Raw genomic sequence first — 27,352 nt, 5'->3', positions numbered from 1 at the left:
CAAACGTGTGTTGTGAAGATCAGACTTTGATAGATCCCTGTTCTTTAAATAAAACAGGGTGCCCACTCACACCTGATTGTCATCCCATTGATTGGAAACAGCTGACTCTAATTTCACCTTCAAATTAACTGCTAATCCTAGAGGTTCACATACTTTTGCCACTCACAGATATGTAATATTGGATCATTTTCCTCAATCAATAAATGACCAAGTATAATATTTTTGTCTCATTTGTTTAACTGGGTTCTCTTTATCTACTTTTAGGACTTGTGATCTGATGATGTTTAAGGTCATATTTATGCAGAAATATAGAAAATTCTAAAGGATTCACAATCTTTCAAGCACCACTGTGTGTGTATATATATATATATATATATATATATATATATATATATATATATATATATATATATAATGTAGAATAGAAAAATTTCACTCTGACACCCAACTTTTTTGAACATTATTAAAAATGTCTTCTCGACAAACGTTTTGGCCTTCGGCCTTCTTCAGTGTCATAAAAAACTAAAAAATTACAAAGTACTATGGGCTTGGTCTTATATATACAAAATTGTGAATTCTTTAAAATTTTAAATAAAGGACAACCCACTGTGTCTTATTACTTCGTGCTGCGGCACGGCTATAGAGAGACTATCTGCCTTTACCGAGTTCCACTTGAAGCCTCTTGCCCAAGGGCTACCATCATTTGTTAAGGATACTACTGATTTGCTCAGATATTGGTATCTGATTTACAGATATCGGTGAAATTTTGCGGAACAGTCTCAGCTTTTTGCATTCCTCTACTTTCATGCAAGAAGTATTTCCGGAGGGTAGTATTATTTCGGCTTTTAGAAGGCCTAAAAACCTTAAGGATATTTTGGCGCCTTCTAAACTCAAGCGTGGTGACACGGAAGTCAATAATCAAGAGCGTGAACAAGGTTGCTTTAAGTGTAACAAAAAATGTGATTTATGTAATAACTTTTTCGCTGAGTCAAATTTTTTTGTCAGCTCCGTAACTGGAAAGAAATACAAAATACGCCAACATCTTTCTTGTACTTCCCGCAATACAATATATTTAGCAACTTGCTGTAAATGTAATCTCCAATATGTTGGCTCTTGTACGACAGAGTTTAAGGTACGTTTTCGTAACCATAAATCTAGTATGAAAAACAACAAAAAAACATGCGAAGTAGCCAAACATTTTAATCAGTCTCTCCATAATTTGAATGATTTTGAATTCATTTGTATAGAAACAATAGTTAATGCTGCTCAAGATAGCTTAGACAACGTGCTTCTAAATATGGAAGCGTACTGGATGTCGCAATTGTTTACTTTAGCCCCTTATGGGTTAAACAAGCGAAAAGAGTATAAATCTAAAAATTGCATTCTTTTTAACAATACTTAATTATTAAATTATGTAATTAATAGTTTATTTTTGTCTTTGTCTTTTATTTAAAATTTTAAAGAATTCACAACTTTGTATTTATAAGACCAAGCCCATAGCACTATGTAATTTTTTAGTTTTTTACGACAATGAAGAAGGCCGAAGGCCGAAACGTTTGTCGAGAATAAATTTTTAATAATGTTCAAAAGTTGGGTGTCAGAGTGAATTTTTTCTATTCTACGTTATCTATATCTACACTGCTGGGACCCGTGGTATCCTCTGGATCCTTTTGGACAGACTGGTTGTTGGCTGACAGAGACTTTTTACTCTACTTTATACTGTGTATATATATATTAAAAAAAAATCTCCTTCTCACCCCCAGCGGGGGGGTGGTATCCATGTCGTCCTCAAGCTCGGGTCCTCTACCAGAGGCCTGGGAGTTTGAGGGTTCTGCGCAGTATCTTCGATGTTCCTAGTACTGCGCTCTTCTGGACTGAGGCTTCAGTTGTTGTTCCTGGGATTTGCTGGAGCCACTCTCCCAGTTTGGGGGTTACTGCCCCAAGTGCCCCCACTACCACGGGGACCACGCAACCCTTGACCTTCCACATCCGTTCCAGCTGCTCTTTCAACCCTTGATACTTCTCAAGTTTCTCATGTTCCTTCTTCCTGATGTTGGCGTCAGCTGGGATCGCTACATCTATCACCACCACCCTCTTCTGCTCTTTGTCCACCACCACTATGTCCGGTTGGTTAGCCAGGATCTGTTTGTCAGTCTGGAAGCTGAAGTCCCACAGAACCTTGGCCCTGTTGTTCTCAGCCACCTTCTGTGGTATGGCCCATTGGGACTTGGGTACTTCTATTCCATACTGGTTGCAGATGTTCCTGTATACTATCCCAGCCACTTGGTTGTGCCTCTCCATGTACGCTGATCCAGCTAGCATCTTACACCCTGCTACTATGTGCTGGACTGTTTCAGGGGCTTCTTTGCACAGTCTGCATCTTGGGTCTGATCTACTCTGGTAGATCCTGGCCTCTATGGCTCTTGTGCTTATGGCCTGTTCTTGTGCTGCCATGATTAGTGCCTCTGTGCTGTTTGTCAGTCCTGCATTATCCAGCCACTGGTAGGATTTCTTGATATCAGCCACTTCCTCTATCTGACGGTGGTACATGCCATGTAGGGGTTTGTCCCTCCAGGTTGTCTGTTCCTCCTCCTCCTTTACGCTCTCATCAGGGTTCTAATGCCTGAGACATTCACTTAGCAGTTCATCCTTTGGGGCCATCTTTCTGATGTATTCTCGGATTTTCGATGTTTCATCCTGGACCGTGGTCTTGACGCTCACTAGCCCTCGGCCTCCCTCTTTCCGCTTAGTGTATAGTCTCTGGGTGCTGGACTTGGGGTGGAACCCTCCATGCATGGTGAGGAGCTTTCTAGTCTTGATATCTGTGGCTTCTATCTCCTCCTTTGGCCAGCTTATGATACCAGCGGGGTATCTGATGACTGGTACATGTACATCGTACATGTTGATGGCTCGGACCTTGTTCTTACCATTCAGCTGACTTTTCAGGACCTGCCTTACTCTCTGGAGGTATTTGGCTGTGGTTGACTTCCTTGTGGCCTCTTCATGGTTTCCATTAGCCTGTGGGATGCCAAGGTACTTGTAGCTGTCTTGGATATCACCTATGTTGCCCTCTGGTAGGTCAATCCCCTCAGTCCGGATCATCTTGCTTCTCTTTGAGACCATCCGGCCACACTTGTCCAATCCGAATGACATCCCTATGTCATCGCTGTAGATCCGGGTGGTGTGGATCAGCAAGTCTATTTCTCGCTCGTTCCTGGCATACAGCATGTAGAGCAGGTGGCTGATTGTTGCCCCACTACGGAATCGGTACCCGTAGCCGCTCTTCGTGATGATCCGACTATGCAGAACAGCAGTGGTGATAGTGCATCTCCTTAGTATATGCCGCACTTGATGTTGACTTGGGCAATGGGTTTTGAGTTGGCCTCTAGGGTTGTCTTCCACATTTCCATTGAGTTCTGGATGAAGGTCCTTAGGTTCCTGTTGATCTTATACAGTTCCAGACATTCCAGTATCCATGTGTGTGGCATTGAGTCGTAGGCTTTCTTGTAGTCAATCCAGGCAGTGCACAGGTTGGTCTGTCTCTTCTTACAGTCTCGGGCGACTGTTCTATCGACCAGTAGCTGGTGCTTGGCTCCTCTGGTGTTACTGGTGGCCTCTGGTGGCCTTTCTTTCCCATATGTCTTTCCAAAGTACATCTTTCCAGTATTTTTCCACCTCAGCTCTTGGTGGGTTCCAGTTGTTGTTCCCCTGCCACTGAGAGTTCAGTGGAGAACAGCTTGTTTATTCTCCCTCCTTGGTGTATCTCTTCAACCGGGTGGCCAGTTTGGCAGTTTCGAGTGCCTCTGGTATGGAGAGTGAGTTGTACTTCCTGGGTGCCCTTTTATTCACCATGTTCCCTTTCTGTAGTTCAGCTAGCTGGCTAACTTCTCTCTGTGCTGCATTTATCTTGGCCTCTAATCGTCCATGGTGGTTTCCAGTTGGGTCACAATCTTGTGTTGAGGCTTGGTACCCTGGTTGTGGGGATGATGAGCCTCCTGGCTCATCGTTGTTGTGTTTCAAAGTACATTCGCATGTATTGCTTGTATAGTAGCATTCCAGCAAATCCGTATTTTCTGTCTTGTCAGTTTGCCCTGGTTCCCTAGCAACTGATGCAGACCTTGTTGACCCAGGCGATGTCTGAGCCAGTATGACTCTATCAGTTATGTCTTCACTCATTCCTGAGTGAAGGCTGATATATCATGAGGGGTCTTGCCTAAGGGCCCTTACTGGATGATGTTTTGCCCCGACCGGGATTCGAACCCCGATCTCCTGCGTCGTAGTCAGTGAGCATTACCACTGTACTATCCAGCTGATTGATATCTACAGTGGTGCTTGTAAGTTTGTGAACCCTTTAGAATTTTCTATATTTCTGCATAAATATGACCTAAAACAACATCAGATTTTCACACAAGTCCTAAAAGTAGATAAAGAGAACCCAGTTAAACAAATGAGACAAAAATATGATACTTGGTCATTTATTGATTGATCCAATATTACATATCTGTGAGTGGCAAAAGTATGTGAACCTCTAGGATTAGCAGTTAATTTGAAGGTGAAATTAGAGTCAGCTGTTTTCAATCAATGGGATGACAATCAGGTGTGAGTGGGCACCCTGTTTTATTTCAAGAACAGGGATCTATCAAAATCTGATCTTCACAACACATGTTTGTGGAAGTGTATCATGCACGGGCGATTGCTCTAAGACAACGAGGGAGGCTCAGCCTCCTCTAAAAATGACGAACATCGTGTAGGATGAATTGTGCTAGGCTTATGTTATAGCCGACCTTATAACATTGCTATTTCAGATCCAGAATCATAGAAATATATGTGCTCAACCCAACTACAGTGCGAAATCATTCTGTTATAACTTTCCCCAGCTCGCCGAATGTGTGCGTGAGTTTTTCCCCCTCGTGACAGCATGATGCAGCCCAGCCTCAGTGGATTGGGAGCTATGTGCTTGTCAATCTCAAAATGCAAGACAATTATTGGACAAATACTGCGAAAACGCCCGCCCACGGAGTCTCACGGACTCCCAGCCTCAATGGACTTCAACGGCATTTGGGAGCTCTGCGCTTTTCAATCTCAAAATGCAAGACGGTTATTGGACAAATACTGTGAAAATGCCTGCCCACGGACTCCGAGCCTCACATGGGAGGGACATGGCAGTTTCCGCGAGGAGACTGGTGATTGGTGAAAGCGGCTGGATATTTTCTTTGATTGACAGCTCGTTTCAACTGTAGACAGGCAGCGGTTACAGTGTTGCCAGATTGGGCGTTATCCCGTCCAATTGGGCGGTTTTAAGTGCATTTTGGTGGGTTTTGAACATATTTTGGGCTGGATAACGTCAGCAGTATCTGGCAACATCAGTTCAGTCCCATGCAGATTCGCAAGTGCTGTGGTGTATTGTAAGAGATCGGCTTACATTTCGATTTCATTCATTACATACGGTTTCTACCAGCTTTTTTAGTTTGTATATATTTTCATTGTAAATAAAGTGTAAATATAGTGTTGTCAAGTTTGCTATCTTAGTTCCAGAACTTTCGTTTATTTGAGTGACTGAACTTGAGGGGGCTAGTCAGCTAGCAAGAAAGCTGCACACGGATGCCAAGCATTGCTGATTTAATTTTGGCGAAGCCATTTGCCAGTCTTCCTTTCGAGGAACAAATTAAAATTAAAGAGCAGGGTAGACCAACGCCTCAAATTGACTTGGTGAAAAAGGTAGGGAATAATACTCATTCCTTTCAGTTCTCCTGGTACGAGAAAGTGAATTAGCTAACAGCAAGTGACCCACATCAACAACAGTAAATAGGCTACTTTAGTAATATGTCATGGATGGACCAAAAATATAGAATCTATTTAAAATGTTTATGCTGAGTATATTATATTGGAATATATGTTTTTCTGGATATGAATTAAACACCGCTACAATTTGGAAAACATTTTTAAACAAAAACACAGCTGAGGTCAATTTTTAAACAACATGCCACAATTTTAAAATATAAAATGTTAAAATATAACCCCCCCAACACCACCATCATGTATATTGGACAGTAGGCTAATGGGCCAAAAGAACCTGTTATTTCACAGTTTGTGACCCTGCCAACAATCAGCCAGATCAGAGGCAAGAGTATGGGCAAAATTGATGTGTTTTTTCTTTTAAAATCTGGAAATATCGTAACTGACCAGCCTCCCCTGTTTGAAAGACTACCAGCCGCCACTGGTATCATGGCACGAACAAAGGAGATCTCTGAGGACCTCAGAAAAAGCGCTGTTGATGCTCATGAGGCTGGAAAAGGTTACAAAACCATCTCTAAAGAGTTTGGACTCCACCAATCCACAGTCAAACAGATTGTGTACAAATGGAGGAAATTCAAGACCATTGTTATCCTCCCCAGGAGTGGTTGACCAACAAAGATCACTCCAAGAGCAAGGCGTGTAATAGTCTGCGAGGTCACAAAGGACCCCAGGGTAACTTCTAAGCAACTGAAGGCCTCTCTCAAATTGGCTAATGTTAATGTTCATGAGTCCACCATCAGGAGAACACTGAACAACAATGGTGTGCATGGCAGGGTTGCAAGAAGAAAGCCTCTACTCTCCAAAAAGAACATTGCTGCTCATCTGCAGTTTGCTAAAGATCATGTGGACAAGCCAGAAGGCTATTGGAAAAATGTTTTGTGGATGGATGAAACCAAAATAGAACTTTTTGGTTTAAATGAGAAGCGTTATGTTTGGAGAAAGAAAAACACTGCATTCCAGCATAAGAACCTTATCCAATCTGTGAAACATGGTGGTGGTAGTGTCATGGTTTGAGCCTGTTTTACTGCATCTGGGCCAGGACGGCTTGCCATCATTGATGGAACAATGAATTCTGAATTATACCAGCGAATTCTAAAGGAAAATGTCAGGACATCTGTCCATGACCTGAATCTCAAGAGAAGGTGGGTCATGCAGCAAGACAACGACCCTAAGCACACAAGTCATTCTACCAAAGAATGGTTAAAGAAGAATAAAGTTAATGTTTTGGAATGGCCAAGTCAAAGCCTTGACCTTAATCCAATCGAAATGTTGTGGAAGGACCTGAAGCGAGCAGTTCATGTGAGGAAACCCACCAACATCCCAGAGTTGAAGCTGTTCTGTACGGAGGAACGGGCTAAAATTCCTCCAAGCCGGTGTGCAGGACTGATCAACAGTTACCGGAAACGTTTAATTGCAGTTATTGCTGCACAAGGGGGTCACACCAGATACTGAAAGCAAAGGTTCACATACTTTTGCCACTCACAGATATATAATATTGGATCATTTTCCTCAATAAATAAATGACCAAGTATAATATTTTTGTCTCATTTGTTTAACTGGGTTCTCTTTATCTACTTTTAGGACTTGTGTGAAAATCTGATGATGTTTTAGGTCATATTTATGCAGAAATATAGAAAATTCTAAGGGTTCACAAACTTTCAAGCACCACTGTATATATATATATATATATATATATATATATATATATATATATATATATATATATATATATATATCAGTGGCGGCTGGCTTTTGTAAAAGTGAGGGAGGAAGGAATGCTTGGTTGAAGGTCACGGGCCCCAATGCGACCGCACCTGCTGGACCGGCTATAGTTACACGCACAGGTTGAGTTGATAATAGTTTTTCCTGAATAATTCATTAACATCCTTTCCACGGTGTCAAACAACTGGCAACAGTCAACAAGTAAAAGAACAACAATAACATTATTTCACAACTATTTACATGGGATATAGCCGTGTTCAAGACAAACATTGATGTTAAGGAATGATTCAGGCCAACTGATTGAGGCTCCCTATTTATATATCAAGTCAATTCTCCGTGCTGTCTGATTTGCAAATCTATCTGTGACCTGATCGTACCACGCTGGATCTTTTTGGAGTGTCTTGAGAATCTTTTTTTCAATTGAAATAATGGCCAGATGTTTTAATCTCTCCTGCCCCATTGCGTTGCGTGTGTACGTTTTAATTCTCTTGAGGCACGAAAAACTCCTTTCAACCCCTGCAGAGGTTGCGCCAATTGTTCCAATCAGGGACATGAGCCTGTACAACTGTGGCATCGCCCCATCAAGACCGCTGGACTTCATGAAGCCAAGGGCATCGCAAAGTTTTCTTGATGAATTTATTTCTGCATTGTGATAAAAATGCTGCAGTTCGATTCTCAGCTTTTCTTGATCAAAAAGGTGGCCATATGTCTCCATCAAATTTGACAGTAGCTGCGTAGGAAATGATATTTTGAACGAGTCGAATTTCGCCGCATCCAAAAGCTCCATGAAGCGCAAGCAGTCGAGGTGTTGAAAGCGCTGAGTTATTTGAGTGCGCAAGTTGTCGTGGATGGAATCATAAAGTGCTCTGTAGGACTGACAGGGATTAAGCAGCCTTCTTTTGACCCTGTGAGACAAGTCAGGGTCTTCTGTTAGAGAGGCAGCCCTGGCGTAGATTTTGTCAAAGGCGCTCTGTACTTTTAGCTCATCCAATATTTGCAGGAGATTCTCTATTCGCCGTTTGCAAAAGGCGACATCCATGGATTTGTGCTGCAAGATGTCAAACACCACGTCAGTGTGCGAAAACAACTGCTCAAAAGTGAAGAGTAAAAACGCAAATTCAAACTCTTGCATTTTCGACCTCAAACCATCAGCTAAACGTATTGTCTCATCATCCATCATTGGGCGCTCAGTAATGTTCTCGAAAATCTGAAGTAGTTCGTCATAATTTGAAGCAACCGTGTTCACGACCCTAGAGGAAAAGTTCCAGCGAGTGGGAGCGCTCCGGGGAATGCGGGCGCAACTGAACTCCTCGAGTAAAGAAACCCTCTTGCTGGACTTGGAGAAAAAAGACGTGAAGCCACCCAAGTGAGCAAAGAAGTATTTTGCTTGGGGAATGGTCTTAACACCCTGACTTAAAACTAGGTTTAAGCGATGTGCATAGCAGTGGACAAATGTTGCACAGGGAGCCAATTCTCTCACTTTAGCCTGAAGGCCATTCAAGTCCGAGGCCATGACCGCGGCACCATCGTAAGTCTGAGCGACAAGTTTATCCTTGAAATTGAAACCTGACAACTCAGTCTGCACGAAATCGAACAAGGATTGTGCACTGCGACCACTGGACACATCAAAAAATCCTAGAAAGCGTTCCTGAATTGTACCTTGATTATCGACATAGCGCAAGATGACAGACAGTTGTGAATGACAGCTTATGTCTGTGGTCTCGTCGATTTGCCACGAGAAGAAGGGTGCCGTGTTAAGTTGCTTTTGGATTTCTGAATTAATTGAACCAGCTATAGCGGATATTAGATCATTCTGGATTGTTTTTGACATGCCTGTGAAGACAGTCGAACTTTCCAGATGCTCTGCCAGAACACGATCATAGCGAGCAATAACCTCCGCTAGCTCCCTGTAATTGCCCTTATTGTCCGAATTCCCCCCTTCTTCATGTCCCCTCAGTGACAACTCTTGCATGCCTAGGTAGGCTGTTGCATCTATCAGACGTTTTAATACCTCTCTATTGCGACTCACTTTAGCATTGTGCTGCTGGATTTGCAGCCGCACACCCTCGTCTACCACCCTATCTATTGGCATGGTGCCTAGTAAGGACAGTCGGATAGCAGCACCAACGTGGTCTTGACACTTCTCATGGCGTTTGGTTGCCCTATCTAGATTTTTTAAATCATTGAAACCATGAACACTCCACGCTTGTGATTTGGCATTGTTCATTAGCAAACAGGGCCAGCAATATAATCGATGGGTGGTAACGCTACCAGTGAGCCATGTGTACCTAGCAAACCATGTAGCATTCACTGTACTGCCTTTGCCATTGGGTTTTGTGATTTCGATTTTAGGGGTTGGTCTACCTGCTGCTTTGATGGCTAATTTTTCACTGTAGCTCAGCCCATGGAAGGGTTTTGCAAGCAAAACATTCACCACGTCCTCTGTTTCCATTACTTTATTCGTAGGATATCTATAACATAGTCAATCCACTTCCACCTCGCCGTTCTCACTCTGACTGCCGAAGTGCCCGAGTCACTGGATCTAGAAGTTAAGTTTGATAAGATAACCCCTCCCCCCAGGCAGCTAAGGCCTCTACTTATTGGTTCATTGTGCAACTAGGGCTGCAGCCTATTGGTTGATATTTTGTAGCACTTGTCAGATCTCTTAGCTAGTCCCACCCTCTTAGAGGAGGATTTTCCTCCTCTCTCTCATTGAAGTCTATGTTAACCACGAGCCGCCAGTGCCGGAGACTGTTTGAATCGGAGTGAATGGGAGCCGAAGGGAGGAAGATCCTCCGTGCAGTAATTTCTAATAGCGAGCGATAGGGGGTGCTAATGTAATTTCACCCAGAGAAACGAATATAATGTACATGTCGTATTTGGCAATAAAATAGTAATATTCAAGGACAGCAATTCATTAAATTGGTCAAGACAATTTCAACTTTTTATTCTTAGAATTTTTAAGGAGGATCTTCCTCCCTCTCCTCACTGGAGAAGCCACCTGTGATATATATATATATATATAGGGGGTTTCTCGCGAGCATCAGAGTATTTTTTGCTCACCTGCAAATGAGGTGAATAAATACAGGTAGGAACAAAATATTGGGACAAAACAAACTAAGGGACAACTCGCACCATACATTCCAATAAATTCCTCAAACTAATGGTTACTCGTTGCTGTATCATTCTGAAAATCTTATTTGTTGTCTTCTGTTGCTGTGTAACTCACTAATCTGTGTTAACTCACGCTATCTTGCTATCTGAGGAATTGTGTTTCTGAACTCTGAACCTGGAAACTTAAAGCATATACACAGAGCCATGGCCTCACTTTCGTTTATAAGTGCCTTGAGACCTCAAGAATGGCACAGGAATAGTTTTAAGCGTGAACAATAAATCTAATATTGTAATTTTTACGATTAAAATGATTTATATAGGTAGCGGTCTGATTGAATGACCTTGACGTCCATAACGTCACAGCAGGAAGTCTATCGGTCTCATCGCCATTTCCGCTATACTAAAACACAGAGCTGACTGCAACTCCGATCCTCCATTTTGAGCTAATTTATCACCATGACACGTAGATGTGTTGCTGGCCGGTGCAGCAATATGACAGAAGCTGGATTTACATTGCATTCATGGCCTAAGAATGTTCAAACTGCAAAGATTTGGACGCGTTTTACAAGAAGTTCACGGGCACATTGGGCGCCTATGAAGTGGTCTCTCCTCTGCTCTGCACATTTTACTGAAGACTCGTATGAAACCTCTGATCTGTTGAGGAGTGTTGGCTATAAGCCCGTATTGAAAGAGGGTGCAGTACCAACAATTAAAGGAAAAGAAAACTACAAGAAAAGGAAAGTATTTATTTATTTTATTTATTTATTTATTTTTTGAAAAGAAAAGTGAGTTCAGTTGCACCAGTCTTCCCAGAGTGAGCCGAGGGTTGTTGGTAAAACCCGGGACGGAACGGGACGGGACATATCGCTCAGGCAGTGACCTCCCCGCAGTTGTTGCTAAAACCGGTGACGTCCCGCTCCGTCCTGGGTTTTAGTAATTGCCTGAGCCCAGCAGTAATGGCGGAATACACAGTATGAAGAAAAGTGAATGAGTGGAGCAGCCGTCTGATTTCTAAACTAGATATTGCTACCATCTCGCCCTTACGTGGAAGAAGTGAATGAACGGAGAACTGAGCAAACAACTGAAAGTCAGATTGTTTCAAAAACAGTCAGCCTTCAAGAAACGAGAACACAGACGGGTAAGCACCGACTCTCATTTGGATGAAAAAACAACACTCGTTGTTTACCTGCATTTAGATTAATACATGTAACTTGTATTGTGTGTTTAAGTTGCAGGTATAAGATTATTTAATTGCTTCAGAATGTGATTGTAGGCGGCACGGTGGTGTAGTGGTTAGCGCTGTCGCCTCACAGCAAGAAGGTCCGGGGTTCGAGCCCCGGGGCCGGCGAGGGCCTTTCTGTGTGGAGTTTGCATGTTCTCCCCGTGTCCGCGTGGGTTTCCTCCGGGTGCTCCGGTTTCCCCCACAGTCCAAAGACATGCAGGTTAAGTTAACTGGTGACTCTAAATTGACCGTAGGTGTGAATGGTTGTCTGTGTCTATGTGTCAGCCCTGTGATGACCTGGCAACTTGTCCAGGGTGAACCCCGCCGTTTGCCCGTAGTCAGCTGGGATAGGCTCCAGCTTGCCTGCGACCCTGTAGAAGGATAAAGCGGCTAGAGATAATGAGATGAGAATGTGATTGTCTCAGTTCATCTGATTATTTAATGAGCCTTTTACATTTTATCAGTGAAAATGCATGCAAGTACATGTACATTGCATAAGTTATAACACCCACCCTGTTTTAATGAGAGTCAACCCACAATCAATGAAGTCAAATCAGTCTCAGTTGAGCGAGTCAGTAACGGTATTTCTTACTTTCACCATAAATTTTTATTTATATGACTTTGGTCTATAGCTGTAAAACGCCTCGGCCTTAAAATCGGTTCCTGCTGTGACGTCACGCACTCAGGGCTGGCTGGCTGGCTCAGCGGGGCAGCTCCAATGACAACTTTGCGGTCAATTTTAACTCTCAAAAATATATATTTTTTTATTCCCATTTATGCAGCATGCAAGAGTCAAGGATGGAGATACTATCCACTCAGAAATTTATTTAAAAATAAAGGCTCTGCGTATCTCCTTTAAGGAACATATCCAGTCTTGTATGATAAGTGTGTAAAGATGACAACCTAATGAAGGAACACATATTTTTGAACGAATCACCAAATTGAATGAACAAACCAAGACTGAACTGATCAGTGATTCTGGCTCGCCCCATTCTGGCCAATCGCAGAACTTGCCAAAAACAAGACTGATCGGCTCACTGATATGTCACTCACACAACTGCAAATGAATGTAGGAGCCTGGAGCAAGAGGAGGAAATTTAGACGACCCAGACATGGATACAGCAATATAGTCTATCTGTATATCCAGAAGTGCTATTCAAGAACAAATGAACCAGTGACCTGCGTTTTTTTACGAGCATGTGTTTGGCATTTCAGTGAACAAACCAGCTCTTAAAGATGTAGCCTACTAAATGGACCAGCAAGCACAGTGGAAACATAGTATGCTATTCACAGAACTGTCGAAAATAATTTTCTGTAACGTTTGCAGCAGCCATGTAATGAAAGCAGTTCAGATGATTTCACAAAACAGCATACACCAGAGGGGAACTGTCAGGGCCTTCTAGGCGTTTAGAGAAGGCCCAAACATATTAGCATTTCAAATGTTATATTTAATTTCTTTCATTCTTTCTTAATTTCATTATAATTATTCTCTTCTAATTTAGCCTCATTTTCTATCAAATTTGCTTCAGAAATGAAAGGGTTACTGTCCTGAAAACGTTAAAATCGAGTCCTGGAATGAGATTGTTTTGTTTGTTGTCTCTAGGCTGAGAAGAGTTTAGAGCTGCTCACTCATTGGTTAGGACTTCATTGTCGGGACAGAAGGCCATGGCAGTGTATGTTTATGTAAGAAGTGACAGATGAATTAACCAATCAGATTTTGATTTGTAGTGGGCAGGACCAAAAATGTATCGCCCAACGCGAGCTTAACCGCGAGTTCGCGCTGTCAGCGCAGCAGTGAAGTCACCTTCCAGCTGGTGTAGCATTCATTAGTAGTGTTAGCGAATGCTAATAAAACAGTCAAACCACTGCTATCAAGAGCAAGTAGCACAGGCTGCATGCTCGCCATAGTATTTTTCACTCAGACTTCAGTATTCATTTCCCTGTGTAATTTACTTAGTTACTTTTAAAATCAACATCAACAACTATGCACAACGGAGTGACCTGGCACCCTGCCACTAATCCTTTGCAAAATCCTTTGCCCTGTTGCTTTTTTGGTGTCTGGCTAAGTTTTGGCTGAGCTGAAGTCCCAGCTCTAATAGTTACGGTTCGCCACTGTTTGTCCTGTTTTGTTGTATGACAAGATAGAAGTAAAATGGATTTTTTGGGGGTTAGCACCATTTGATTTGCACAACATGCCTACCACTTTAAAAGGTGCAAATTGTTGTTTTATTGTGACACAAACAATAATTAAGATGAAAAAAACAGAAATCTGGAGTGTGCATAAGTATTCACCCCCTTTCGTATGAAACATCTAAATAAGAGCTGGTCCAACCAATTCACTTCATAAATCACATAATTAGTTGATTAAGATCCACCTGTGTGCAATCAGTGTCACATGATCTGTCACATGATGTCTGTATAAATCAATCTGTTCTGGAAGGAGCCTGACTCTGCAACACAACTAAGCAAGCAACATGAAAACCAAGGAGCCTCCAAACAGGTCAGAGACAAAGTTGTGGAGAAGTATAGATCAGGGTTGGGTCATAAAAAATATTCCCAACTTTGAATATCCCAGGGAGCTTCATTAAATCCATTATAGCAAAATGGATAGAATGTGTCACCACAACAAACCTGACAAGAGAAGGCCCTGCCCACCAAAACTCACAGACCAGGCAAGGAGGGCATTAATCAGAGATGCAACAAAGACACCAAAGATAACACTGAAGGAGCTGCAAAGATCCACAGCGGAGATGGGAGTATCTGTCCCTAGGAACACTTTAAGCTGTACACTCCACAGAGTGAGGCTTGATGGAAGAGTAGCCAGAAAAAAGTTATTGCTTAAGAAAACACGTTTGGAGTTTGCCCAACAGCATGTGGCAGACTCCCCAAACACATAGAAGATGATTCTCTGGTCAAATGAGACTAAAATTGATCTTTTTTGGCCATCATGGGAAATGCCATGTGTGGCGCTAACCCAAAACCCTGAGAACACTGTTCCTGCAGTGAAGCATGGTGGTGGCAGCATCGTGCTGTGGGGATGTTTTTCATCTGCAGGGACAGTAAAGCTGGTCAGGACCGAAGGAAAGATGGATGGCACTAAATACAGGGCAACTCTGGAGAAAAACTTGTTTGAGTCAGCCAGAGGTTTAAGACTGGGATGAAGGTTCATGTTCCAGCAGGACAATGACCCTAAACATACTGCTAAAGCTCACTGGAGTGGTTTAAAGGGAAACATTTAAATGTCTTGGAAATGGCCTAGTCAAAGCCCAGACCCCAATCCAACTGAGAATCTGTGGCACAGCAGTGGCACGCTCCACCACTATGACAAGAACCGGGACTCGGGTAAGAGCAGAGGAGGGGCTCTGCATTTACGTGCATAATGACTGGTCTAATAACAGCACCATAATAGACAGCCACTGTTCTCCCAATTTGGATTACATGTCAGTCAAATGCCGTCCTTTTTTTCTACCAAGAGAACTAACAGTAGTTACTGTGACTGCTGTATACATACCACCTGATGCTAATGCTAGCACAGCTCTCGCACTCCTGCTAAATGCCATAAACAAGCAGCAGAGTAGCCATCCTGATGGTGCTCATATTATAGCCGGCGATTTCAATCAGGCTGAACTGAAATCAGTACTCCCAGCTTTTTACCAGCACGTGAAGTGCCCAACTAGAGGGAGGAACATTTTGGACCATGTTTATTCTTACATCAAGCATGCTTACAGAGCTATTCCCCTCCCTAACCTAGGCCAGTCAGATAACCTCTCCCTGTTACTTGCCCCAGCATACACCTCCCCTCAGACAGAGATCACCACCAGCCATAAAGACTATTACAACCTGGCCTGAGGCTGCACTCTCTCAGTTACAGAACTGTTTTGAACACACTGCATGGGATGTATTCGAACATGAGGACCTGTCAACATACACAGAGTGTGTCCAATCCTACATCAAGTTCTGTATTGAGAATGTTACTGTGGTTAAATGCATACGTGTCTTCCCCAATGAGAAACCCTGGATGACCAGCCATGTCCGCACAGTCCTCAGGGCCTGGGACTTAGCATTCAGTTCAGGTGACAGAGCTCTGTATAGTGCAGCCCAAGCTGATCTGAAGAGAGGCATAAGGGATGCTAAGGCAGACTATAAGAGAAAGACAGAGAACCATCTCTTAGACAACAATCCACGGCAGGTATGGCAGGTCATACAGACCATCACCGACTACAGAGGCCATGTAGTGACACCCAGAGGCTCAGATGTATTGCTGGCAGAAGAGCTGAACTGCTTTTTTGCACGCTTTCAGATACAATAGCACATAGCCACTCTACTGCTGCCTGCACCAGCCCCTAGCCCCCCCTCACTGACTGTCGAGGAGCATGATGTGAGGCGGGTGCTCAGGGCAGTGAATCCCAAGAGAGCTGCTGGTCCAGACAGAGTGCCAGGGAAGGTGCTCAAGGCATGTGCTGACCAGATCTCAAGAATTTTCACTTCCATCTTCAACCTCTCCCTGTCACAAGCTGTCATCCCATCCTGCCTGAAATCATCCACAATCATCCCTGTTCCAAAGAAACCTACCACAGACAGCCTCAAGGACTATTGCCCAGTTGCTCTCACACCTGTCATCACAAAGTGCTTTGAGTGGTTAGTTCAACATCATATCAAAGCATGTCTCCCTCCCAGCTTCAACTTACACCAGTATACCTACTGTGCAAACAAATCTACTGAAGACACCATAGTCACAGCTCTACACACTGCCCTATGCCACCTGGAGCATCAGGGGAGCTATGTGAGAATGCTCTTCATAGACTACAGCTCGGCTTTTAACACCATCCTCCCAGACATACTAGTTGTCAAGCTGCTGGACTTAGGCATTCCCTCACTCACCTGTTCCTGGATAAAGGACTTTCTGACAAATTGTCCCCAGACAGTGAAACTCGGCCTGCACTTTTCCTCCTCCTGCACACTCAGCACCGGCTCTCCCCAGGGCTGCGTGTTGAGCCTCCTACTCTATTCTCTTTACACACACAACTACACCCCTGCCTACCCTAGAAACACCATCATTAAATTTGCCGACGACACCACTGTGGTTGGGCTGGTCTCAGGAGGTGATGAGATGAACTACAGGAATGAGGTCCTGAAGTTGACAGAGTGGTGTTACTGAACACCTCAAAAACTAAAGAAATCATTGTCGACTTCAGAAAGAACAGGGCTGACCTCACCCCCCTCTACATCAACGGCGACTGTGTAGAGAAGGTCCACACCTTCAGGTATCTCGGCATCCTCATCTCTGCGGACCTCTCCTGGTCTGCAAATACCATGACAGTTATCAAGAAGGTCCAGCAGCAACTACACTTCCTGAGGGTGCTCAGGAAGAACAATCTGGATAGTAAACTGCTGGAGACCTTCTACAGATCCTGCTTTGAGAGCCTGCTGACGTACTGCATCTTTGTGTGGTATGCCAGCTGCACTGAAGCAGACAGGAAGAGGCTGCAGAGAGTGATTAAGACAGCGCAGAAAATCGTTGCCTACCCTCTCCCCACCTTGGACGACATCTATAACTCTCGCTGCCTTACCAGAGTGAGGAATATTGTTAAGGACAGTTTTCACCCGAGCCATCATTTGTTTGACCTGCTGCCCTCTGGGAGGAGCTACAGGTGCGTCAACTCCAGGACTAACAGACTCAAGAACAGTTTTATCCCTAGAGCCATAACCCTGCTGAATGCAAACATGCATTAACCCCACTCCTTGATGACTGTTCCATATTATTTATTATCTATTATTAGTTTATCCACCTCAATAGTGTAATAATAACAAATGCAATATGCACATTATTATTATTATTATTATATTTATTTTATTTTTAATGCATGTTGTACATGTTGTATGTTTTGGGTACTGTTCTATTTTATGTGGTCTTGTATGGGTGGGTTTGGGGTTAATTTTCTGTGTCTATTCTATTCCTATGTGGTCTTGTTCTATTTTTACGTGGTCTTGCACTTTAAGGTTAGCTTTTAATTTCGTTGTACTTAGTACAATGACAATAAATTCTGATTCGTAACTTGAAGATTGCTGTACACCAATGCAACCCATCTAATTTGAAGGAGTTGGAGCAGTTTTGCCTTGAGGAATGGGCAAAAATCCCAATGGCTAGATGTGCTAAGCTAATAGAGACATACTCCAAGAGACTTGCAGTTGTAATTGCAGCAAAAGGTGTCTCTACAAAGTATTGACATTTTGTGTGTGTGTGTGTGGGGGGGGAGATACCTATGCACACTCCAGATTTCTGGTTTTTTTTTTCATCTTAATTAAAGTTGTGTCACAATAAAACAACAATTTGCTCCTTGAAAGTGGTAGGCATGTTGTGTAAATCAAATGGTGCTCACTGCTCAAAAATCCATTTTAATTCCAGCTTGTAATGCAACAAAACAGGACAAATACCAAGGGGGATGAATACCTTTGCAACACACTGTACATGGTGTCTTTTGTAGTTACTGAAATTCCAGGCTACGTGGAAGCTATTTTCATATTTTGTCTTGATAACATTAGTCAATAATTTATTAATTTATATATCATAATGCAATGGTACGTTTGAAACATATCACTATTAGGCTACTATTTTGTCATTTTAAGTTTGACAACAAATTTAACTACAGTTAACTGCAGGTGCTAGAAGTGCTAGCCGATTGAACGAACGAACAAACGAATGAAATGAATGAATGTTTTCAACAAACTGAATGAAAAGATCTCCTTTCCCTAAGAATTTGAATGAGAATTCCCATCTTGATAAGTGTACCAGATAGTGAATTGAGCTATCGCCGCACTGGTTTAATTTAAATTTATTTTTCTCATTTGAAAAAAAAAAAATTAACGCATAAATCCATCTTGTCTCTTAGCAACAGCTAAAAGCTCATGCTTTAACTTGTGAATTTATTTATTTGCCAGTGTATATTCTGTACATAGATATGTGTTGCTTGTGTGTACCATCTGCTTAATAAAACCCCTCACTTTTGTGTGTGTGTGTGTGTGTGTGCTTCGTTGCAGGTCACCGTTTGTCAGTGTCACTGAGTATTCAGTGCTGAAGAACAACATTGTCCAACTCTGTCTCGAGTTAACCACCATAGTGCAACAGGTGTGTGTGTGTGTGTGTGTGTGGCATAAAAGTGTCTGCATTTGTGTCAGCATGCTTGTATGTTGAAGTTTATATGTGCTTGAGTGCGTGTAAAATAAAGCAGGAAGTAAATACATGATAATTCAGATAAAAACAAAATATAGTCAATTAACATACATAGAATTAAAATAGACAGAAAACCTACATTGTTTAACGTTCATCATTGTGTTTCAGGATTGCACTGTGTATGAAACAGAGAATAAAATACTCCATGTGGTGAGTGTCTCACAAACATGCATTTTTTTTGTTTGTCAGCTGTTGCTAACATGCTAACATTGTTATGTGATTTGTTGAATAGAAAACAACAAAGATTAAGATAATTTTGTTCTTGTTGTTGTTTTAATGCCTAAAACTGTGTGTGAAGATGAATCACTTTTTCAAAATGGTGGAACCCAAAGGAGTTTGGTTCGCAGTTTATGCTAAGTAGTGTAGTTTTAGTCATCCAGAGTCTTTTCTTGGTAATTTTCTGACACATCTGAGGGAAATGTTGATATTTCAGACAGTTTCCTGGTGATTTTCTGTCACTGTGCTTTTAGATTATCTATTGAAAACATACTGTGCTATCAAAAGCTCAGCCGTTAGCATCAGTCATTAGCTAGTTTCCATGTTCTGCGTTCATAAGTTCTAGTTGCTAAGCAACCATGTCCTCACTACTCTAGCCACCAGTTCCATTTGAGTGTGTCGATGAAATGGGGTCATTTTCTTTGCTTTTTTTTTTCTGTATTCAGAAGTGTGTGTGTGTGTGTGTGTGTGTGTGTGTGAATGATGGTTAATTATGCAGATCGTCAAGGCTTTATCCTTGAGCTGTTGCAAAGCTATTAATGCCTTTTCAGAACAGAGAGAGAGAGAGAGAGAGAGAGAGAGAGAGAGAGAGAGAGATCAGCTTAAGTATGTTCGTTTGCTCTGTAGCCTTCATAAATAAGAGAGTAGTAGAAAGCAGGTCAGAGGGTTTTTTTCTGAAGTTGGAACAGAGAGAATGAAAAAGGCTGAAAGCAAGAAATGAGGACACTGTGTAGTTATAGCTTCACACACACACACACACACACACACACACACACACACACACACACACACTGTGTAAGCGCTACCTGAAAGCAGGATCCAGCTCCATCACCTGTTTCTCTGTTTATCGAAACATAATGCTGACTGAACGGCTGATCCGCTTATCACAGGACTCACAGCTCATTTTTCCTTTTTTTTTCAACAGTTCTGCCTCTTTATAGTAATATTGTAAAAATAATTAGCATTTGAGCATTAGCATGCCAATCTAACATGACCTAGAGTATATTATCAGAGCAAGGAAAGGTCAACCACACTATTTAGCAATTAGCAAATTTTTACTTCAGAAACTCGATGTAACTTTGGTGAATAAATCAGTGGTTCCAATCAAAAGGATGCTCCCCGAATGTACAGCATTTGTAGCTAGCATTAGGACACTCCTGAGATAAAGACTGTCCAGTTTTGAAGGCCCCCTGAGCTTCTTATTTTGTAAATAATCCGATAGTAATTTTATTCACATGACAAGTAGAACTGCTTCGACTTGGGAGTTAAATTACTCATCTCATAGCTAGTCGTAGCTCCTTAGTAGCTCTCTGGTAGCTAATCTCATAGCTCATCATAGATCTCTGGTAGCTAATCTCATAGCTAGTCATAGATCTCTGGTAGTTAATCTCATAGCTCGTCATAGATCTCTGGTAGCTAATCTCATAGCTAGTCATAGATCTCTGGTAGTTAATCTCATAGCTAGTCATAGATCTCTGGTAGTTAATCTCATAGCTCATCATAGATCTCTGGTAGCTAATCTCATAGCTAGTCATAGATCTCTGGTAGCTAATCTCATAGCTAGTCATAGATCTCTGGTAGTTAATCTCATAGCTCATCATAGAGCTCTGGTAGCTAATCTCATAGCTAGTCATAGATCTCTGGTAGTTAATCTCATAGCTCGTCATAGATCTCTGGTAGCTAATCTCATAGCTAGTTGGAGCTCACTTGTCACTAATCTTAGAGCCAGTCGTAACTCTTTTGTAGCTAATCTCATAGCAAGTTGTAGCCCTCTTGTAGCTAACCTCATAGCTAGTCATAGCTCTCTTGTAGCTAATCTCATAGCTTGTCGTAGCTCTCTCATAGCCCTCTTGTAGCTAATCTTATAGCTAGTCATAACTTTCTCATCGCTTATCTCATCGCTAGTAATTGCTCTTGCATAGCTCTCTTGTAGCTAATCTCGTAGCTAGTAATAGCCCTCTTGTAGCTAATCTCATAGCCCTTTTGTAGCTAATCTCATAGCTAGTCATAGCCCTCTCATAGCTAATCTCATAGCTAGTTGTAGCTCTCTTGTAGCTAATCATAGGGCTAGTCGTAGCTCTCTCATAGCACTCTTGTAGCTAATCTCATAGCTAGTCATAGCCCGCTCGTCACTAATCTCATCAATAGTCATAGCTCTCTCATAGCTAGTTGTAGCTCTGTCATAGCTAATCATAGAGCAAGTCGTAGCTCTCTCATAGCGCTCTTGTAGCTAATCTCATAGCTAGTAGTAGCTCTCTCGTAGCTAATCTTAGAGCTAGTCATAACTCTCTTGTAGCTCTCTCATAGCTAATATCATAGCTAGTTGTAACTCTCTTGTACATAATTATAGAGCTAGTCGTAACTCTCTCATAGCTTTCTCATAGCTAATTTCATAGTGAGTCATATTTGTATGAACTCATAGATTGAGTCAGAATGAATTCTGTGGTTAACCATAACGAGATAAAATGAGCTAAGGCTAGGAAAGATTTGACTGACAAATGAACAGTAGCCTAATTGTGTATGAAAAAATTGCTGGCTCTTGTTCTTGATTTATCCCAATTAGCGAGCGCTCAAATGTTTCGCCCAGTGAGACATATTTGAAGAGTGAGGCTAACCTCGCTAATACGTTACAGTTACAGTTTAGATGAATAATCTCAATGTTTGTTTGTTTTTTTTGCACCAAGGATTGCATTTAATGTCGTTGTATTTATTTACAATGACAATAAAGATATTCTATTTTATTCTATCTGCCTGCTTCTCTCTGTCAGTGTAAGACTCTGTCAGGAATCTGCGAGCACATCATCTCCCTGTCGTCTGATTCATTGGTGTCGCAGTCCGCCCACCTAGAGGTCGTCCACCTCACCAACGTCTTGCCCAACGAGGGTCTGGTGAGTAAACAACAACACCAACACCAACAACAATGCTCAACATGACAATAAACAGCTGGAAAAACATTACTAGCTTTCTCTAGCTCTGTCTTTCTGTCTCTCAGGGCATGTATATTAAATCCACATATGACGGTCTTCACGTGATCACCGGTACCACGGAGAATGTGAGTTTAAAGCTGCAGCACTACATTTTGATTGTTTCTTGCTTTAGAGATCAGCTTTTACTGCAGACAAATCATAAATTTGTTCGCTAAATCATCAGGTAAGTAAATGCTTTCGTCGCCTGGAAGCTTTAAAGTGAATATCACATGCATGCACAGTTAATGTCATATCAGCTAGGAATAAAACAAAACAGGGCACACTGTTATTGATTATTTTCTTCAAAAAGCACATCCTGAAGCGTTTTATTCCTCTTACACGACAGCAATTTGCCAACACAAACAAAATTAATTTTGTACATTTTATAGTTAGATTTGATTGCAGAACAAGATATTTCCTGTTATCAGTTACTATAGAAATGATAACGTATTAGTACAATTCATATAAACCGATGACTTGAAGCTGCACTACTGTCAGAGCTGCTGGCGAATAGACTGAAGAGGACAAATAAATGCTAGATCATCACCATATCAGTTGTCTGCAGTGTCGTTTCTCTGCTGATCAATAACAAACCGATACCCGGGACAGAGAATACTTCTTTCATGGTCATCTGGCTCACATTTCTTCAAAACACTATGACTCCTGCAGTATTCTGTCATACACATACACAACGCCCATGCTGCTCTTCCACGAGCCCTTGTGATACATTTCTGACGACATACAATCACAAATTTAAAAAATGTTTGGAGACATAAATGTTATATTCATCAAAGTTTAATGAAAAAAATGAATGCAATATGATAAAGTAGAGGAGAGTGGGGTAAGATGAGCCACTTTTTATTTATGTTGTCCTGGAGGTAAGGAAAAATGACACAGAAATAGAATGAAAACATATACCTTTATTTCAGGATGTCTCCTATCAAATGAAATTATCAGAATGCATCTCTGATAAAGCTGCCCAAAATAATGACTTCTCAAAAAAAAAGTGCTCCTGTGGCTCAACCTGCCCCAGGTTAGGGGTAAGTTGAACCAAGTCAGTGGGTAAGTTGAGCCATCTGGGGGTAAACTGACCATCTGAGTTTTAAAATGTAAATCTGAGCATATTGTGCTAACAAGCATTTTTAACAGTTTTGAACTTGTGAGAACAAACCACCAGTTAGTTTCAAAACCATTTAACCATTTAATCAAAACAACTATTCAATATTCCAACTGTCAAGGTTGCAGGGGAATATGAACTGTTGCTCCCTCCTTGCAGTTCCTCCAGTCTTTTGAGGTTGAGGTAGTTTCTTCAGCACGTCACTCCGTGGGAAAGATGCCTCATCCTTTTCCTTGAATGCAAAGGTGGGTTTCTTACTGCCAGTGATCCCTCGGATTCTTCTGAGAAATCTGGCACTCACTTCGTTGCCCGCAAGGCTGTCAACCAAGCCAATGTAATGGTGGCTCCTGCATTTGGATGCAAATTTTACAATGACAAAGTCACCAACTACCAGATCTGAGATATCTGGTTCACTCCTTTCATCGCTGGAGTTCTCGTGCTCAGAAGTGTCATCAAATGGGATGGCGCCACCACTCTCCTCAGAGCTGCTTTCCACTGTGATTTTCGTCTGGGTTTGTTCTTCAGCTTTCCTTGCTCTTTGATGGTTCTTTCTGTTTTGCATTTCTGTTTATTTTTCCTCTCTTCATGGGCACGTTCGATTGCCTGCTTTTCAGGTGTATTAGTCAGGATTCTTGTCTTCACACGCTTTCGGTTTGTTTGTTTCCTGGGCTGCTGACTTTTGGGTAAGGGTAGAATCTCAGTAGGAGGCACATATCCAGCATGGTTGGGGGTGTGAATCTGTGTCACTTGGTAAAGCACATGCATGTGCAGGCCCTGGTGAAGGTAGCTCAGCAGAAAGGGAGGTTGAAACCACGGGCTAAATTTACCCCATAGCCTTTGGCTCACTTTGCCCCGTAGCCACCATTTTGGAAAAAAACGGGCTAGCTTAGAAATTCAGGCTAATCTTTAGTGAAGTGATTCACATGATTTTATACGTTAGCAAAACACCAACATGTATATTTTAGACCTGGATACATTTGCTTTGACATAACAGTCATTTTACCTCATATGCAGAAAATTTACTTTGACAAGCAAAAAACATTTTTTTGTGTAAAAAAACCCCACTTCTCCCATGTGCTTCTCTGCATCATAGCAAGATGGAAATGATGGGTGCTTCCTGAATTTATGGTCACATGACAAGACATGTGCACGGTTACCTAGATACAAGGGGTGGGTCAACTTACCCACTAGCTCATCTTACCTCACTCTCCCCTACTGTTCAAAAAACTAGCAAAACTCAGCTGATGTGAGGACTCAGAGCAGAGCTAAATATAACTGTGCTTGTGGCGAAGATCAGTTCTATTTAATTGCCCATGTACCCATGTGCCAAGTTACACAGTAGGCTACGATGCTAGCTTGCTAGGCTAACTTTCATTTTTTAAGTTAGCTTGTTGATTAGTTTTCTTCTGCTAGGTCGCTTTCATTCTCTAGATTGCTAGTTTTGTTTAGGCTCAAAAAGAACACATTCAGTTCTGTGCAAAAAGTCTTAGGCACATGTAAAGAAATGCTGTAGGTCAAAAATGGCTGAAAAAGAATGAAATGAAATGTTTCAACATTAAAATATACTATAAACCAGTGTTGTAGTCAAGTCATTAAACCTCAAGTCTGAGTCCAGTCTCGCATCCCCAGTGTTCAAGTCCGAGTCAAGTCCAAGTCATGAAAAAAAAAATCTGAGTCAAGTCCGAGTCAAGTCCACTATTGATCCGAGTCGAGTCCAAGACTCCAACCGCACCATTTGATGGTGGCTGTTTTAGCGTCATTAACATTAGTTTGTTCCTGAACATGCCATATGAACAGGTGAATGTGCTTCTCTTTGTCAGGGAGTGTGAAGTATTCTGTCAGAGATGGTTGGGAGACGGATGTAAGTGCAGAATGTGTGTTTATTCATACAAGTGAAGACGGTAAGCAATCCAGAACGGCAGGCAAAATCATAAAACAGTGAAACAAGCGATAGGTCGAGCGAGGCACAAACAGGCTATCGTAGACTCAGCAGAATCAAAGACGAGAAACAGGAAATCAGGGATCAGGAACCAAACAAGGAAATAAGGCTTGGTAATGTGCCAGCAACGGAACTCAATACTTCGCAAAGTAAGTGCGTTTTAACAGTTTTTATATCGGTGCGCTGTTTGTGCCTTAATCCTGTGCAGGTGTGAGTCGTTTACGGCGCACACATGAGAATCTGTTTGGCGCACGCGCTGTCCAGAGCGCACCCGAGAGTCTCTGATGCATGTGACAAGGCATGCAGGTGTTACACTCTTACACGAAATTAATACAAAATTAATGTAGATATAAATAGGCTCCAGCTTGCCTGCGACCCTGTAGGACAGGATAAGTGGCTATGGATGGATAAATATCTCTCATCTCATCTCATTATCTGTAGCCGCTTTATCCTTCTACAGGGTCGCAGGCAAGCTGGAGCCTATCCCAGCTGACTACGGGCGAAAGGCGGGGTTCACCCTGGACAAGTCGCCAGGTCATCACAGGGCTGACACATAGACACAGACAACCATTCACACTCACATTCACACCTACGCTCAATTTAGAGTCACCAGTTAACCTAACCTGCATGTCTTTGGACTGTGGGGGAAACCGGAGCACCCGGAGGAAACCCACGCGGACACGGGGAGAACATGCAAACTCTGCACAGAAAGGCCCTCGCCGGCCACGGGGATCGAACCCGGACCCTCTTGCTGTGAGGCGACAGCGCTAACCACTACACCACCGTGCCGCCCATGGATAAATATCTTATGCCAAATTATTATTGCATGTTACAAAAAATGAAGAACAAATCCAAGTCCTCGTCTCCAATCTCTGAGTCCTAATGCAGTTAATGCACAAGTCTGAGTCCAAGTCCAAGTCATCAGTGCTCAGGTCCAAGTCGAGTCACAAGTCTTTAAAATTAAGGCACGAGTCAGACTTGAGTCCGAGTCCTGGACTCGAGTACTACAAGCCTGCTATAAACAGTAATCAGTAAGCCATAATAAATGAAACAAAGTCAATATTTGGTGTGAGACGACCCTTTGCTTTAAAAAAAACCCCAACAAAATAGTAGTCTGAGGTTCAGTGAGTGCAGTTTTATGCGGAAATGAGCTGTAGGTTTTACTGAGCATCTTGCAGAACCAGACACAGTTCTTCTGGGCACTGTGACTGTCACACTTACTTCTTAATTTTGCACCAAAACCCAGTAGCCTTCATTATGTTTTCTTTTTTAATCTGAAAAGTTCTCTCTTACATATGTAATATGCTGCTCAGACACAAAAATTATTTTTTCTGTAACATTTAATTTTGTGCTAGAAAACGAACGTTTGGACTCTAAAATGTTTCTGTAATGTTTTGACTTGATAATGTAAAAGTCATAAAATAGAAATCGATAAAGTTTGTATGAAAAAAAAGGGTGGCTAAGACTTTTTCACAGTACTGTAGTTTTGATAAAAAGCTGTTTGAGAGAGACAAGTCAGCTTTTATGGATTAGCCCCACCCATTTTGCATGAAAAGAAGCAAAATCGTCGTAAATTTCACATGGATCTTGAAGCACAATTACAGAAACGGTGTAGTAAAAGATTAAAAGCATGTCTGCTGTTGAACTTGCACACCTAGCTAGTGAGGTGACAGGAAATAATATAGATATGGATATATAGATCTTTATAATATCTCTCTGTATTTGTTTGCCTTCTGTAATTTTTCTTTCTCTGTCTTGGGCTGTATGTAGTCTCCCGCTGATCTCTGTAAGAAGATTCATGCAGGTGATGAGGTCATTCAGGTCAACTACCAGACTGTGGTGAGTAATTCTGTGTGTGTGTGTGTGTGTGTGTGTGTGTGTGTGTGTGTGTGTGTGTGTGTTAGGGGATTTTGGTGGGATATCAAATGTGTCTTGGTTGATTGTAAAAGAAACACTGTGTGCCTTTTATTTTGAACTATTCCTTTAAAAGAACTGCCACCTTGGTTGGTAATTTAGCCTCAGCTCAGGC

The 27,352-nt window shown here is 42.0% G+C and overlaps 1 protein-coding gene across 1 annotated transcript in view; it reads left to right on the top strand.

Annotated features, from left to right (window-relative positions):
- The window catches only part of si:ch211-26b3.4 (connector enhancer of kinase suppressor of ras 2), a 78,492-nt gene that overhangs the window by 15,892 nt on the left and 35,248 nt on the right, over positions 1-27,352 (top strand). Inside the window, exons 4-8 of the mRNA XM_060912927.1 lie at positions 18,893-18,980; positions 19,194-19,235; positions 22,070-22,189; positions 22,294-22,353; positions 27,094-27,162. Of these exons, the coding sequence (XP_060768910.1) occupies positions 18,893-18,980; positions 19,194-19,235; positions 22,070-22,189; positions 22,294-22,353; positions 27,094-27,162 (379 nt within the window). The remainder of the gene's footprint in view (positions 1-18,892; positions 18,981-19,193; positions 19,236-22,069; positions 22,190-22,293; positions 22,354-27,093; positions 27,163-27,352) is intronic.

This window comes from Neoarius graeffei, chromosome 28, assembly GCF_027579695.1.
Source record: "Neoarius graeffei isolate fNeoGra1 chromosome 28, fNeoGra1.pri, whole genome shotgun sequence".
NCBI lineage: Eukaryota > Metazoa > Chordata > Actinopteri > Siluriformes > Ariidae > Neoarius > Neoarius graeffei.
The sequence above is the reverse complement of the archived record's forward strand: the minus strand, read 5'-3'. Positions and strand labels throughout refer to the sequence as shown.